The sequence below is a fragment of the Natrix helvetica genome, assembly GCF_964273705.1.
Source record: "Natrix helvetica genome assembly, chromosome: 1".
Classification (NCBI taxonomy): domain Eukaryota; kingdom Metazoa; phylum Chordata; class Lepidosauria; order Squamata; family Natricidae; genus Natrix; species Natrix helvetica.
In genome coordinates, this window is record NC_138548.1 from 144,370,003 (window position 1) to 144,387,207 (window position 17,205).

A 17,205-nucleotide genomic window follows, 5' to 3' on the forward strand; every position below is an offset into this window, starting at 1 on the left:
TTTGGCCTGAATCTGGAATAGCGTGACTGGGAGGCAGCTCCAGTTGGGACGATGCATTGATTGGACCATGTGATGGACATGTGGGTGCAGGGGAAGGGTCTTGGACTTTCTGTTGGGTGAGGAAAACCTGGAAGCTTTCAGATTTGTGTTTTCACAGATGTGCCAATATGACATCTCTAACAAAATGGACCGTTGAGGAAATTCTAGCCTCGGAGTCTTCTTTTGTTGGGTGTTTTACTTGGAACCCTGACACCCTGAGCTTGGTTGTTTTCTTGCAGATGTTTCATTACCCAAAATATAGCACATCATCAGTGAGCACTGTTACCCACCTAATATCAGTGCTCATTGATGATGAACTGTAGTTTGGGTAATGAAACATCTGTAAGAAAACAAGCAAGCTCACAGAGCCCCAAGGACCTTTCATTTCAACCATGAGCTACATAAATTCTTCTTTATTAGTACCAATGTGAATTGATAGATAGATGTTTTTTGACTTCTCGGTTTCGCCTGGGAGAAATTAACCTAAAGTGATATGGCTGATTTGTGTACTTAAGAGACATAGAATCTGGATTGCCCTATCCCCAATGTACCACATTGGCTGGTGTTGTGGGTTTGCAGATTAAAAAGAAGTATTAATTATGATTAGCTAGCTATTGTCCTCCAAACCTAATTGAACAATAAGCCTAGGTTTCTGTTTGAATCTTCAGAATTCATAGTTCTACTGCCCCTTTGCTTATAATTTAGATCAATAAGGCGTATTACACTATAGGAGGTAGAGATGAGAGCATTAAAACATCTAACAGCAAGAATATCTATTGGAATATGCATTGGTGGTCCCATATTTCTCATTGGTTTCTTTTTGTAAAAGATGGATGGGAAGACACTTTCCATCTACACTCTACAATTAAATGCCTTATATCTGGATTGTTCTCCATATACATCAATTTTTAAATTTTGATTTTACAATCCTGTGAAACTGTGGAGTCCACTGTTAATATACAGTGGACTACTTTTTTTCCTGACAATGACAGCTGTCTGGTTTAGAAGAAGGCTTCATTATTGTAATATATTCGAATTAGGACATCGTTTGAAAAAGGCTCAGGAACTTCAACTGCCCAAAAATGTAACAGTCAGTTTTTATTTGGAATATATTGGTTGGAATAGCTCATTTCTATTCCATTAACTTCATTATTCCTAGGCTACATTTACTGTTCTAATCCTGAAAGAAGCATACTGTAAAGAATTAGCTATTTCTTTTTCCACTTAGTTTATAATTGAACCAAACATTACCTTTAGTATCAGGGAAATTTCTTTGATATTTAACCGAAAGCACTGACCTTGAAAAGGAGAATGTTTGGTTGTTTAGGATATTCTGAATTGTCATTTCAAAAACTAATATGGCTATTAGGCTGGATTTTCTATGGATATGTGTGCTGTGCTCCTGTAATTATTCAATATTCTAAAGTCAGAAATTAGATCATTTTACTATTTTTTTAGTGCAGAATATAATAAAGACAATGTTAGTGGTGTGTGTGTTTTTTTAACCAATCTAAGCAGAAAACATTCCCAGTCCTTCCCTCTATAAAGCTGAGGTCGACATAAAGGCACATAGCCAAATGGGAGATACTTATCTCGCCTTTAGCTTTTTAAGAGGGCAATAAATTCAAGGAGTTATTTCTGCTGTGTGGATGCTAAATAGTGAAATTTTCAGTAAAATAGATTATCAAGGGAGGCTGCATATTACTTCATGCATTACCATGCATTTTATTGCTAATCCTGACATCCACTTCAGTTTGCTTCCAAATGTATGATAGCATAGTCACAGCGTGGTTATTTCCCAGTAAGCACCTAAGGATCAAAACTCTGTGTTTCAGATGCCAGTCAATCTCAGAAAGTGAAATTTACATAACATACTATATTTGTCTACATTTTCATTAAACATACCCTTTTACTCTCGGTGCTATTCCCTCCCCATCACCAGAATATAGATGGTAGAGGCAAGAGGAAAGATACGGTTGCTTCAAGCAATAACAGCTGCCAGAAAAGTCTAAATAAAGTAGTAATGCATAATGAAGCAAAATTATTTATTTTTAAACAAATTTATAGTACAGGTTGTACTCAATGCACAACCGTTCATTTAGGGACTATTCGAAGTAACAACTTTACTGAAAAAAGTGACATAGGAACATTTCTCACACTTGCAAGCATTGCAGCATCCCCATGGTCATGTGATCAAAATTCAGACGCTGGGCAGCTGATTCATATTTATGACGGATGCTGTTTCCCAAGTCATGAGACTACCTTTTGCGACCTTCTGACAAGCAAAGTCAATGGGGAAGCCAGATTCACTTAACAATCGTGCTACTACCTGAACAGCTGTGGTGATTCGTTTAACTGTGGCAAGAATGGTCGTAAAATGGGGAACAATTCACTTAAAAATGTCTCACTTAGCAGCATCAATTTTGGCCTCAATTGTGGTCTTCGGTCAATGACCATCTGTATATAGCCACTCTAATTACACATACCACAGGTGGCACAGGTTGAAAAATTCAACCAGAATTAAACCATAATCTATATGTGTGAACAAAACAACAAGTAAACACAAGATTAATTGTAATGATTGTCATCAGTCACTCTTGGACTTCCAGTAAATGAGTTCCTTCAACCTAATCTAATCATAAGAACTGTATGGACAATTACTTTCTGCTCACTTTTGAAAGATGAATCCTATAAATATCAAAACTTAGGAGAGCTTTTACAAGATATAATATGGCCTATTTACCACAAGGAAATTCCCATGCAAATGGGAAATTTTCCAAGATTATGACTTGTAGACACCATTTTGCACAAAAAAGTAACCCCATTTTAGGAAAGCAAAATAAATTAGTTTTGAATTTATGTCAAGGTATGTTTAAAAAAAATCAATGTACTCAGAAAACAAAACCCCAAATACTGAGCATAAGAAAGCAAGAAAATCAGCAACAAGATAAAAATGTTATAAAAGAGTAACACACATAATGATACCTAACTAAAAACTAAAAGTATCCACCAAGTAGACAGTTCCAAAATGAGATCCAAATCCTCCTTCCTGTAATCATTTTTGAACAACAATTGACAATCTAATTGATATTTCTGTAGGCAAATGCACGAGCAGTGGAAAAGAAAAGAAAAATTCCCCAGGAGCACTAATAGAGCAGAACACTTGCTTTGGTCCAGTGCAGGGGTGTCAAACTAATGGCATCACGGAGGCGTCATGTAACGTATCAGGACTTTTCCACCCTTCGCTAAAACGGGTATGGGTGTGACCAGCGTGTGACGCATGGGAGTTTGACAGCCCTGGTCCAGTGGGACAAAACGTGAGTCTAACTCAGTCAACAAATGATATAAATAATCTTCTAACGAGATAATATTATAGTTGATCTCAGTATCATAGATTGTAAAATGCTAAAGCTCGCAAACGAGAATTTTCCTCTGTGCAAGACAGCTATGATATTAAAAAAAAAACCAAAGTAAAAGACCGTTTGCATTGAAACGCTTTTACAGAATATTTCAAAGAACATCCCTTTTTCTCTCTGACTTGCTTTCTTATACTATTGTTGGATTAAGAATTGGGCTGAAAGACCACACCCATGCTTTTCTTCCAGGTAAACACAGAGTTTTAAGGAAGAAGAGATTCCATTGAGAAGATTAGTTTGAGCTGCCGTTTTAATAGCAGATTCTCCTGCCAGCCTCTGCAGAAGAGAAAGACCAAATTCCAGACGAAAGGGAGCATTTATCACATCTGGCATGTGAAGCATAGCTTTTTACAATTTAGTTTGGATTCCTTCTAAAGCTCTTAAACCTTTATACTAACAGAGGTACATGTCACAGAGCAAAAGGCTTTGAATAATTTCACTGTATCGAGTACAAAAGTATGGCCTCTGTCTGCAGCAAGTAGAACAGCTTTAGGCCTGAATAGCGATGTTCCTTCTGTGCTGAAAAGGGACCCTGAAGTACAGGTACTTGGTGCCTAACTTGTTCAATGATGGTATAATTAATCTTCCTATTAGGTTTGCTATTAATATACCTCTTAGTAAACACAAGCACTTAAGTTTTCTTATAATTAACAGGTTTTTTTTCTTTGCTGCAAAATGTGGCTGGTATTTGAAGACTCTGCCCCAGGCCAGCCTGTTACAAAACTAACTGAATTATCAGCATGCAGAAGGAGAAATACAGATTTCTTTGCCAACCATGAAGGATAAAATGAATAAAATCAATTAAAGAGGAGGGGACTGAGAATTTAGTCTCTTTTTTTTTCGGGCAGCATGCACCTTAGATGAATAAATAGTGATTAATCAAAGTACTGGGTGATCAGTAGGGACTTCTTGTTGTTACTTTTCCCCATAATGTCTCCTCTCAGCCTGCCAGCTTCAGATAAATAAAGACAGCAGAGAGGTAGCTTTGAAGGTAATCTAAGTACTTCTTCATCAAAACGATGCATTGATTGAGCTCCCGTCCAGACCTACAGTTGTCAAACTTAGTATATTGAGTCAGCCAGTGAACAACTTTCTTACCTAGATGCCTGGATTTTAATTTTGTAATAATGCTCAGGATGCTGTTTGGACATAAATTGGTCAGGCCAGTTTACTACCTTTTTTAAAGTTAGAGATTGATGCTAGCCATGAATCTGAAAGGAAAGGTCAGTGTGGTAATACAGGATATGTATTGTATGACAGCCCACCAGTCACAATTTGCTTTTTAATAGTTCTGTCAAGGTCAAATTCCGTCCCCCCCCCTTGCCTCACCCACAATAAGTAATGTAGTTGTGTTGTTCTTTAGCTCTGCTATGAGGGCACATATCTCAGAAACAAATAAAGGAGACCAAGCAAATAAATATTTTATAGTCACCACCCACATATGTTAGTTCTGAATAGGCTCTATCCATGTCTCAGTTGAAATCAGCACGCTAACCTAGAGGCATTTTTGGCTGAATAGTAGTTCAAAAATTGCAAAAAACCAAAAGAAAATATGTGGATTATTGATCGTTTGTTGCTTCAGCTACCTTCTTCTAATTAACAATTTCTTCTTCTTTTATTTTTTGGTCTTCCTTTTTCAGCAGTGTCTTTCAATGCTTTTTTTTTAGATTCAATCCAATAATCCTATTATTATTATTATTATTATTATTATTATTATTATTATTATTATTATTATTATTATTATTATTATTATTATTATTATTATTATTACTTTAGCTTCAGGGCATTGAGAGACTACAAGGAAGCTAAAAAATGGAAAGTGGCTATTGGGTATTCCTGACTGAGATGGTTTCATATGCACAACTGTGCTCTGGCCTTGAAACCTGAAGCCTTATAATGCAATTTCAGGTTAAGAGAGAAATGATCCCTATCATAATAAAATCAATCTTAAAACCAACTATTCTGTTGGGTAACGTTTGAGATTTACATATAATGAATAGCACTTCCACCCGTTTCCACTCTAGAGGATTTTGTCTTAGGAATCACCTTTAACTGATCCAATTAGAATTTAAAAACAAACAAAACCAATTCTAATTAGCTAATCTCTACCCTCTGTAATTATTTTCCTTATCTTTCGAGAAAGCAGGTTGGAAATAAAAGTGACCAATAGATAATTAAAATAAACAGAGGAAGTAAAGGGTTCTTCATTGGATTCAATGCCCTGTTAAAGTCACTAGCGGGAATTAGTTCAAAGTTGGTATATTTTACTAACAAACCCAGGAAATAATTATCAAACACACTCCCAATGTCATTAAAATGAGTTAAATAGACATTGATTAACAGCAACAGTGTTTGTTATCTGGTTTCAGTTCAATAACTATAGACAAGAAATGAGAAGTGACATGCTTGGATATAGTTTGGCTAAAATGGAGATGCTGAGAGCTCCTTGGCTGCGTCCTCTTTCAAGCATAGCTTGTAGTGAGAAAGAGATATAGCCATTGAGCCACTAAGGTTCACTGATGAGAGTCTCTTGAGACAATTATGTAAATTGTATTTAATAGACTCATGAAAGTCATTCCTTTCGGTGGAGCATCTTGCTATATTTTTTTAGAAATCAGGAGAGATCCCATTGGATGCCTATCAATAGATTCATCATTCATTCAATTCATTCATTATCATTCAATCATTCAATGGATCTTTCTATCTAAATCAGTGGTGGTATTCAGCAGGTTCTGACCAGTTCTGGAGAACCGATAGCGGAAATTTTAAGTAGTTTGGAGAACCAGTAAATACCATCTCTGACTGGCCCCACCCCCATCTATTCTCTGCCTCCTGAATCCCAGCTGATCGGTGAAAATGGGGATTTTGCAGCAACTTTCCCCTGGAATGGGGAGGGAATGAAGATTTTACAGTATCCTTCCCCTGCCACGCCCACCAAGCTACACCCACAGAACTGGTAGTACATTTTTTTGAATCCCACCACTCATCTAAATGCCCTCAGATGGAAGAATCAAGGGAAATCCAATACGTTTTTTTCTAAACGCAGAATATGACTGAGGGTAATACTGCTAGAAAAATGCATAAAGCAATTTGTTCTTTTTTTTAACAAAAAAATAAGTAAAGTTTACTTTAAAATATTGCTATAGGAAACAATTATGCACAGCATAATACCATAATAAATTGTGGTCATTTTTTAAATAAGTAAATAAGTAGATAATACCCTTCCAAAATTATGCCTTATTGATATGGATAAGAAAAGGCAATGGATTTCTCTTGATTGATATAGCAATAGCACTTAGACTTATATACTGCTTCATAGTACTATACAGCACTCTCTAATTGGTTTACAAAATCAGCCTATTGCTCCCAACAATCTGGGTCCCCATTTTACCCACCTTAGAAGGATGGAAAGCTGAGTCAATCTTGAGCCAGTGAGAATTGAACTGCTGCCAGTGAGCATAATTAGCCTGCAATACTGCATTCTAACCACTGGAATGGTTTTCACAGCACTCTTTTTGACTCGTGCAGTATACAAATCCTAAATGGAAGGCAGGCTGGGAGCAATTGTTTTTTCTGCAGTTCTAATTATCCCTTGAAATCTGTGTCTGCCTTGTTTGGTTGCAGAGCCAACCCAGACAGTTATAGAGGTACAGATGACAGACTCAATAATTCCTCTGTAGAACAGAATCAGCAGCTCTTTAGGCAGTTTGAGCTTTTTGAGTTGGCTCAGAAAGAACATTCTTTACAACATTCACTTTACAACCTTGTCACTACATGACAAGGTTGTAAAGTGAATATTCATGTGACTACACCTGATTTACAACAGCAGTTTGTAAATTCAATTTATGATTGGTAAATGAATCACCTCAGGTCATTAAGAAGACACTACAGAAGTCTGACTTGTGACTTTCTGTTGGCTTCCTCATTGACTTTGCTTGTTGGAAGTTGGCTGCGAAGTTCACAAAAGGTGAGCATGTGACTATGAGATGTTGTAACCAGTGTACCAGCTGCCAAGCTCTTGAATTGCTATCTATCACTATGGGGATGCTTTACTGGCTACGATTCTCAGGACTAGTTGTAAGTCTGTTTATTCAGTGTGCTCCTAAATTTGAACAGTCATTGAACAAAGTTGGTAAGCGACATCTACCTGTACTTCACTTCTCAACAATTAAATAAAACAAAGCAAACTTGCCCGTTGTAGAACTAATTTTAGATATTACGCCTTTACTACAACTATTGCAAACCAAGGTTTCTTCTCATTCAAATTGCTACATTGTATCTGTGTAATTGTTGATTACATCAGTTGTAATCACCTGTGACTATGACATGTCACATCAATTACCAGGATGTACTTTTAAGTTATAGATTTTTCACCATTTGGGTACTATATGAGTCAGAAACATCTTAATTGGTAGGCCTAATTGAAGAGATGCTAAGCCTTCTGGAAAGCCATATTTTTAAAACACCTTATGTATAATTGATGTGTAGTCATCCTTCAAATTTTCAATCTACAAATGGGCCATAGTTTGATTTAGATATGTTCACCATTTGTTCATTGCTATTGCTATGGAAATACGCTGATACCAGTTTATAAATTTTACTGCTGTATCCTTTCAAGGAACACTTATTGAATTCACCAAATACTCTTCCAAGTAAGCATTCTAGATGGCAGGTTTAAATCATTGCAACAATACCACATTATACAATGTATAACTAATATTATTAGCCAACAGGATATGCTATTATGCTATTAAGATGAGGTAATTCATTTGTTGGTGGCGTGAAGCAGTGGCCTAGAGGTGGAGCTCTCGCCTCATAATCAGGAGGCTGTGAGTTAGATCCTAGGTAGAGACAGATATTTCTTTCTCTGGGTACACTGAGAATATATATCTGCTGAAAAAAACTCCACATTGGCAACAGGAAGGGCATCCGGCCAGTAAACACTCAGCTCCATTCAGTTCCCCAGAGTCCACCCTGCAAGGGATTATGGGGTGGTTAAAAAAATCATGAATTTATTTGTTGGTGACTACATACAGGAAATGTAGAGCGGTGAAGTAATTAAGAAGCAGAAAAATGTTCCTAGAATGTTTAGCCTGACATATGTAGCAAATCTATTTGATCCTCTTATACAATTAGCATAACAAGGAAGGCCAGTGGATTGTGATGATCAATGAAAATTATAGGGCAAGCAGCAAAACCAATTAGGTAGAGACAGAGGTCATACGAATGGTGAACAGAAATTACACACTCTACATTGGCAAAAGAAAATTGACTAAGTAGTGGCTTGAACTCAAAGATTAATATTTTTCTCCATCCATTTAAATAACTTAGTACACATTATTAGTATCTCTAGCAGTAAATTTGTATATCTCCCTGGGAGATTTCTGAAAAACCTGAAATATAAAAAAGTATTTTGTTCCATTTTGGTTGGCCCTAGAGAGATTTTGGAAGTTTTTCAATGTGGCTGTGCAGGTTTACTAGAAAGTGATTCCTATGATGTTCAATGGATATTTTCTAAGCAAGCAAAAGCTGCAGCAACTATGAAGACTTCTAACAGGTACTCAAAATTAAATCCAGTGAGTTTATTATTAAATAAATGGACATTCTTAAATATGCAATCTGACTTTCTGACTGTTTTGTGCTATTGTAATGTTCAACTGTCATGGCAAATCAGTCTTGAGAATTCTGTGTGCCTGCCTTTTAAAAATCTACTGGACACTTGTTGATAGAGATAAAATGTTCTTACTGTATTTTTTGGAGTATAAGATGCACCTTTTTTCCTTAAAAAAGAGGATGAAAATCTGGGTGCATCTTATACACCAAATACAGCATTTTTGCCTCCCGAAGCCCCGCCCCTTCACCAAAATGGCCGTGCATACTCTCAGGGAGGCTTTCAGAGAGCTCCTAGGGCAGTGATGGCGAACCTATGGCACGCGTGCCACAGGTGGCACGCAGAGCCATTTGTCAGGACACGCGAGGCGCTGCCCTGTCAGCTGAGTTCACCCTTTTTTAAAGCCATTTTCCCCCCTCCCCAGGCTCCAGAGGCTTTATAGGAGCCTGGGGAGGGCAAAAACAGCCTTCCCCGCCGGACGCCCTACGGAGGCGTCAGGGAAGCCTCCAGATGGTCCCTGAAGCCTTCAGAGCGCTCAAAACGATCCTCTGAGCAAACCGGAAGTCACTGTAAAGCCTCTGAAGCCTGGGGAGGGCGAAAAAAGCATGTAAAAATGGGGGGAGGGTGCCTGTAGTGTGCGCATGCACACTGGGGGTCACGCATTGCATTATGGGTGCGGCACACATGACCCCCCTGCGCTCCCCCCACTTATGGCACGCGAGCCAAAAAAGCTATCCTAGGGGCTGGGGAGGGCAGAAATGAGCAAAAAATAGGCTGTTTTTGCCCCCCCAGCCCCTAGCAGCACTCTATAAGTCTCCATAAGGCTATGCATGCAACTTATTTTTGATAAAAAACGGGCCCATTTTTGCAAAAAATGGGTTGTTTTTTGCTCGTTTCCCCCTCGCCCCCCAAGGAGCATTCTGCAAAACCCCCCCAAGGCTATTCATGCCTTTTTTTGAAAAAAACAGGCCCGTTTTCATGAAAAACGGGCCATTTTTGGGAGGTTTGCAGAGTGCAAAAACTTTTTTTCCCCCTTTTGGAAAGCTCTTTAACTGATTGATGAGAATTACATTGATCAAGAGCTGTGCCAGCAGAAACACCTACCTATCTACTGTATGTCTATTTCTCTCTCTCTATCCCTCTACCTACCTATCTACTCTCTCTCTCTCTCTCTCTCTCTCTCCCTTTATCTACCTACCTAACTACTCTCTCTCTCTCCCTACCTACCTACTATATTTCTCTCTCTTTCTCTCCCTCTCTATCCCTCTATCTACCTACCTACTTTTTTAAAAATTTGCCTCTTCAAAACCTTGGTGCGTCTTATACTCCGGTGCGTCTTATACTCTGAAAAATATGGTAATTATTCTTAGTATTAGGGAATAAATTTATTGCTGTTGATATGCAGAAGGTTCTACTAGTTATGATGTTCTCAGTATCCGTGGTTTTGGGGTGGAGTATCATCTGTACGCTGACGATACGCAGCTGTACATTTCCACCCCAGACCACCCCAACGAGGCTGTCGAGGTGATGACCCAGTGTTTGGAAGCCGTCGGGGTCTGGATGGGGGACAACAGACTCAAGCTCAACCCCTCCAAGACTGAGTGGCTGTGGCTACCGGCACCCCGGTTCAGTCAGTTGATTCCATCGCTGACCATAGGGGGCGAGCAATTGCCCCCTGTGGAACGGGCGCGCAATTTGGGCATCCTCCTAGATGCCCGGCTGTCAATGGATGACCATGTGGCAGCCGTGGCAAGGGAGGCGTTCCACCAGGTTCGCCTGGTGTGCCAATTGCGCCCCCTACTGGACCGGGATGCCCTACGCACGGTCACTCATGCACTGGTGACGTCTCGGCTGGACTACTGCAATGCCCTCTACATGGGGCTTCCCTTGGGACGCGCTCGAAGACTGCAGCTAGTCCAGAACGCAGCCGCGCGGGCTATTTTGGGGAGTACTAGGTACTCCCACGTAACACCGCTCCTGCGCGAGCTGCACTGGCTGCCTGTGGTCTTTCGGGTGCGTTTCAAGGTGTTAATCACCATCTTTAAAGTGCTCCATGGCTCAGGACCTAGGTACTTGCGGGATCGCATCCTACCACACACTTCCCTACGACCGATTCTCTCTCACAGGGAGGGGCTTCTCCGGGTGCCATCCACTAAGCAGTGCCAATGGGCGGCACCTAGGAGTAGAGCCTTCTCTGTGATGGGCCCAACCCTCTGGAATGACCTCCCCCCCGATATCAGAACCACCACCGACCTTCCCTCCTTTCGACGAAAACTGAAGACTCACCTGTTCCGTTTAGCCGGCCTGGACCATTCATAACCTTATTATACCTCCTGGCAGATATATTTTAACTGGGTAATTTTAATTGGGTATTTTTTAGGATTGCTGATATACTGTTTTTATTTGCTTTACCTGTACAGTGTCGTATTGCCTCCTCTTCTATGTTTTTATGTTTGCATATTTGTATTCCATTTTATCTGTTTTATTTGACTGTACACCGCCCCGAGTCCCTTTCGGGAGAGGGGGCGGTATAAAAATCAAAAATAAAGGTAAAAGGTAAAGGTTAGTAGGTTTCTTGTGCAGGCAGACCGTCGTTTACACTTTTAGTGAAATACTAAAACAAAACTGATAGAAGTGGTCCAATTATGTAGGAATAGATAACATTGTGACTAATAACGAGGAAAGAGGCCACCAAAACACATAAACACAACTCATTAACTAACTGTATTAATTAGGGTAGAAGAATTGTAAGCAGTGACATTTTAAATTGTCCCAGTCAATGCCTGTGGATTCGGCTTTAACAACTTTCCCAACTAACTTTAATTCATCTAATTAGCTTATCTCTCATACAGATTTTCTCTATTAAACTGGAATGATTTTAAATGTATACATAGACAGGATAAGATCCAAAGTGGCTTAAACCTTTTCTTGCCTTTGATGCAATGTTAGTGCCATTAATGTACTGAGATATAATATAAGAAAGCCTCCAGTAAATGAAAATAGTGCATTTTGTGGTAAAGTTACTGATATACGTGCCATGATGTAAAAATGAAAGATTAGAAGATTAATCCAAGCAAAGGATCCTGTTTAATATGCTTGCAATAAGAAACCTCCCTAGGTGATAAAGTATTTCTAAGGCAAGAGATATTTGGAAAGTTAAAGCAAAGTGGAAAAACTTACTTTTCTGACATCTTCCTCCAACATAACCTTCCATACAGGAGCAGAGGTTGTTTCTCACACATAGTCCTTTGTTCTTACAAGGAGGATTGCAGAATGCTAATGACAATGCAAACAAATAAACCAAGGTTATTGGTAATAGGACAGAAATTGCAAAATAGACCTCAGCAGCCTAATGCTATAGCACAGGGCCTTGGTAGTACCGTGCCCATGATGATATTTAGGATTACAGATTACTGATAGAATCTGATTTCTCAAGGAAGCCCTTCCATCAGAGGATTTTCATTATTCTAGCATAGCTGTATATAGGAAGAAAAGCCAGAATGTGGGTTGTTTTCTTTCAATTCAGTTCACTCTATGACCTTAGCCACCATATCTTAAGGCAGGGTGTCCAAACTTGGGAATTTTAAGACTTGTGGACTTCAACTCCCAGAATTCCCCAGCCAGCATGGCTGGCTGGGGAATTCTGGAAATTGAAGTCCACAAGTCTTAAAGTCCCCAAGTTTGGACACCCCTGTCTTAAGGGGTATTGTTCCAGTTATGCAATTATTATTATTTATTATGATTTGTCGCACAACGAGCTAGATATTGAGACTAGATTTGGCATTTTTGACCGCTTATTGAGTCCTTGCCAAGGACCTGGGATAGGCAGATGTGGATGTTTGATGTGGTTACAGATATTCTTGCAGGATGTAAGCTGTTGGGAGTGAAGCTGCCTTTTGCAATTAACTAATGGTGTTTTTGTCATTGCTGGTGGTAGTCCAATTGTTTTGGGATTTTGCCCAAGGCGCCTATGATTATTGGTACTACTGCCACTTTTGCTTTCTTTTGCCGCAGTCATAGTATTTCTATTTGCAGCTCTTTGTATTTAGTAATATTTTCTCCTCCTCCCCCCTCCTCCTCTACTACTACTACCTTCACCATGATTGCACAAAACATAGCTTAGCACCTACCCACCTAACAGCTTGAAAGCATGCAAATGCAAATAGATTAATAGGTACCACTTTGGTGGGAAGGTAACAGCATTCTCTGCACCTTTGCTGGCACATGACCATGGAAATTGTCTTCAGGCAACACTGGCTCCCTTGGCCAAGAAACAGAAATGAGCACCGTACCCTAGTCAGGCATGACTGACAGGGAAAGCTTTATTTTTATATGTCTACTAAGAAAAAAGTCCCATTACATATATTTACACTACTTTGAGGTAAAGAAATATAGGGTAGCAGCTATATAGCCTTTTATCAAAGATGATATTACTGGAGTTTAAGAGATTGCTGGAATAAATAAATGTATTTAGGTGTTAGCTTTACAGTGCAATGTTATGTATGTGGTACTCAGAAGGCATCTCAATCAGACTTCCTTTGAAGTTGTTCATTTAAGATTTCTATTTTAGGCTTTCAATGGAAATCAACTTCATTACTACGGCATTATTGTAATAATTATATTGTATTACTACTGTTACAATTATTGTTTTACTTTAATTCCTCATCTTCCCCCTCCCCTCAGACAGCTAAGAAATAATACCATTTTAAAAAGAAGCCACACAATTTAAAACAAAATACAGTAATTACAAAATAAAAAATTGCAATAAGATAATTTAAACTACTATTAATGACTATTTAATGAGGCATTAATTTGTTTATATGCAGATCATAGACACAATTAGATGTAATAAGGTTATGTGGACTTCAATGATTGGAATATTTTAATCACTAAAAATATGATGATAAACACTTTTTTCCAAATGTTGCTGGTAAGAAAAAAATAATTTAAATGAGAAAGTGAAAAGCAGTTAACTGCAAAATCTCTGATAGATGTTTAACAGAATCAGTGACAAATGGCAGTTACTTGTTACTATCAGGGCTGGCACTGTTTTCACTCTTTCAGGATACGAAATGGCAAATGTTTGGTTATCAAAAGTTTCCTTCTTAACAGAACAGAATAAGAGAGTTGGAAGGAACCTTGGAGGTCTTCCCTGTTCAAGCAAGAAACCCTATACCATTTCAGACAAATGGCTATCAAGTCTCTTCTTGAAAATTTCCAGTGTTGGAGCATTCACAACTTCTGAAGGCAAACCATTCCACTCAGAGGTGGTATGCAGCAGGTTCTGACCAGTTCTGGAGAACCGGTAGTGGACATTTTGAGTAGTTTGGAGAACCGGTAAATACCACCTCTGACTGGTCCCGCCTCCATCTATTCACAGTCTCCTGAGTCCCAGCTGATTGGGAGGAAATGGGGATTTTGCAGTAACCTTCCCCTGGAATGGGGAGGAAATTGAGATTTTACAGTATCCTTCCCACGCCCAACAAGCCACACCCACAGAACAGGTAGTAAATTGTTTGAATCCCACCACTGATTCCACTGTTTAATTGTTCTTACTGTCAGGAAATTTTTTAAACTGTATTTCATTAGAATAGAGCAAACCAGAAGAAACCAAAGTATGGAGTGCAAAATTCAATCATCCTTGACCATAATATAATTTAATACATCTCACATTTAAAAAAAAATCTATGTTGTATTGACCAGGAAGAAATTACTGTATGGATTGCTGCAATACAAGCATATTATACCAGTAAATGTGTAACATATTTTGAACTGTTAACAGTCTTGTAATTATATTAGATTAGGAAAATTATAACAGTAATTTATATCAGATTATTAGAAAGAGTCTGTGTATGGGGAGAAACAGTACATGCAAACCAGTTAAGAAGAATTTATCTCCTGGCTGATAGAACAAAAAGGAAACTTGCCATCTATCCATCCCTTTTACTCTCATTTAAAGTAATACAGTGCCTATCAAGTGTTCTCGCTTACAATATTGAATGTACTGATATAGTAGAGTACTGTATATTTTGATATTTTGCCAACATATATTTTAAAGTTGAGTTCATTATGAATAACAGATTTTTTTTGCTGTGATAGGCTCAATACATTAGTTACCTATATGCCTTTCTGTCTTTAAAAATAATACAGGGAAACTCGATATATAGCACTATTTCAATTAACATCTTACAATGCATGTCATATAAACAATATGCCAGCACATGGTTTGTTTTGAATGAAAGTGACGCTGGAGCAAATAATGGGAAAGAATGTACAATATTCTTTTAGGGAAGGGAAACAATATTTAATCATTAGAATTTAAGTTATTCATCTTACCAGATTGACACTGAAGCCCGAAGAAACCAAATGGGCAAGCACATATATTTGGGCGAATACAGGTCCCACCATTTAGGCAAATGGGTTTGCAAATGGCTGTCCCAAGAGAAAACAACATAAAACTTATTTCAGGTAAGGAGGAAAATATCAAATATTCTTCTTTGCTCTCTCACTATTTTTTTATTAAGAATGCAGAATAATTCTGTTTTAAGCAATGGCTCAGTGAGCAATGAGACATGCTGTCTCCTAGAATCACAGTAATATTTTGTTTAATATTTGTTTTGCAATCTGCTTCTCCAGGTGCATCTCTATTTCTGAAGGACTTTGAGACAAATTTCTTCTCTGCTTTTTCTCTCACCTTTTCTGTCCATTGTAGAAGCAGTAACACCTGTTCAATTTGTTGTAAATGTTATTACACTGAAGTCCATGATATTTTGACTACTATTTACTGGTTCATAGCATGAAGTTTATGCTTTGTATTTTACCAATGCTGTAAAAATGAGGATTCAGTCAAATCTATAAATAATATAAACTGGCATTCATGTACAATAAAATCATCCATGTTGCCTTGTCTTGAATAAGACAAAACAGCTTAAGAGAAATGGGAGCTACTTTGTTAGTTTGAGGATAAAATTAATCGGATTATAAATATATATTTCAATGTTTATTCAATGTTTATTTAGTGATCTGAGCAAATCTATAAAGTACATTAATTTGTATGAATTGTACAATTAGACATTAGTACTTTTATGATACCTGTATGCATATTTCTGTGTTTGTATGTTAGTCAATGTGCAGTACTTTCAGTGAAAAATAATTGAAGCAAAATGCCATGAGCACTATTAATATTTAAGTACATTAATGCAAATCGGTCCGTATTTGACTTGGATATACAAGCTGCTACACCTGTAAATATAATTCTTAAGGGTTATTCATATAAACTGACAAAAACAACCTAAAATGTGTATACAATAAATACAATAGACTTTTTACTCCACTCAACATTCAGCTTTTATTGCATTTTTGTTGCATAGTGTAGCCAATTAGAAAAGCAACTTGCAAATGTTTCCTTTAAATCTAATTATTAAGAAAGCTGCTTCCCTCTCCCCACAGTAGAAATATGGCAAAAAAAAAAAGGACAGAAATAATATTAACACTAATAATCCCTACAGGGATACACTGACCATATTGACATATTTTTCCCCTCTTTTCACATTAATCAGAAAGTGAAATATTGAATATAGTTGATGCCATGATGCCAACCTGAGATTTATGAAGACAGGACACTAGTGTTATATTATAGCCAGTTAGGTCGTTAATATTTCAAAAAAGTGGTCCCAGCAGGAAGCAGGAGGTTTATTGAATCACTGCTTGGGTGTTGTTTATGATTTGCGTGCTTGGCTTCCTTGGTGCACTTCAACTTGTGTAAACTTGTCGTATAGAACTTGCTCTGCATCAGTTTTTACCAGACCCTAACCCTGATTCCATTTATTTAACCCCTGACTTTGGTAAAAATGCAGACTCTGGAACTCTTTAACATCCCAAAGCCCCCCCACCCCCACCCACCCCATGGCCACTGCAGTATGTTCCTATGCGATAGGGAAGAAGCAATTTTGACAATTCATAAATGGTGTTAACAAAAGTGAAATGGAATGAAATCAGATTTAGCATTAAAGTGTAGCTTCCACCGAGTGCAGTTCACAGGTTAAAAGGACTCACATATCTTCATTTATAGTGATTTGTAGATTTTTTTGGGGGGGGAGGGAACACCCCCCCCCCCCATATTTGCAGCATTACCTAGGA

At 38.1% G+C, this 17,205-nt stretch overlaps 1 protein-coding gene across 1 annotated transcript in view; it reads right to left on the reverse strand.

The window, feature by feature from the left end:
- Nucleotides 1–17,205, reverse strand: part of VWDE (von Willebrand factor D and EGF domains) — a gene marked incomplete at its 5' end in the record, with an annotated part of 198,489 nt that overhangs the window by 35,072 nt on the left and 146,212 nt on the right. Inside the window, 2 exons of the mRNA XM_081955237.1 lie at nt 12,247–12,342; nt 15,403–15,498. Of these exons, the coding sequence (XP_081811363.1) occupies nt 12,247–12,342; nt 15,403–15,498 (192 nt within the window). The remainder of the gene's footprint in view (nt 1–12,246; nt 12,343–15,402; nt 15,499–17,205) is intronic.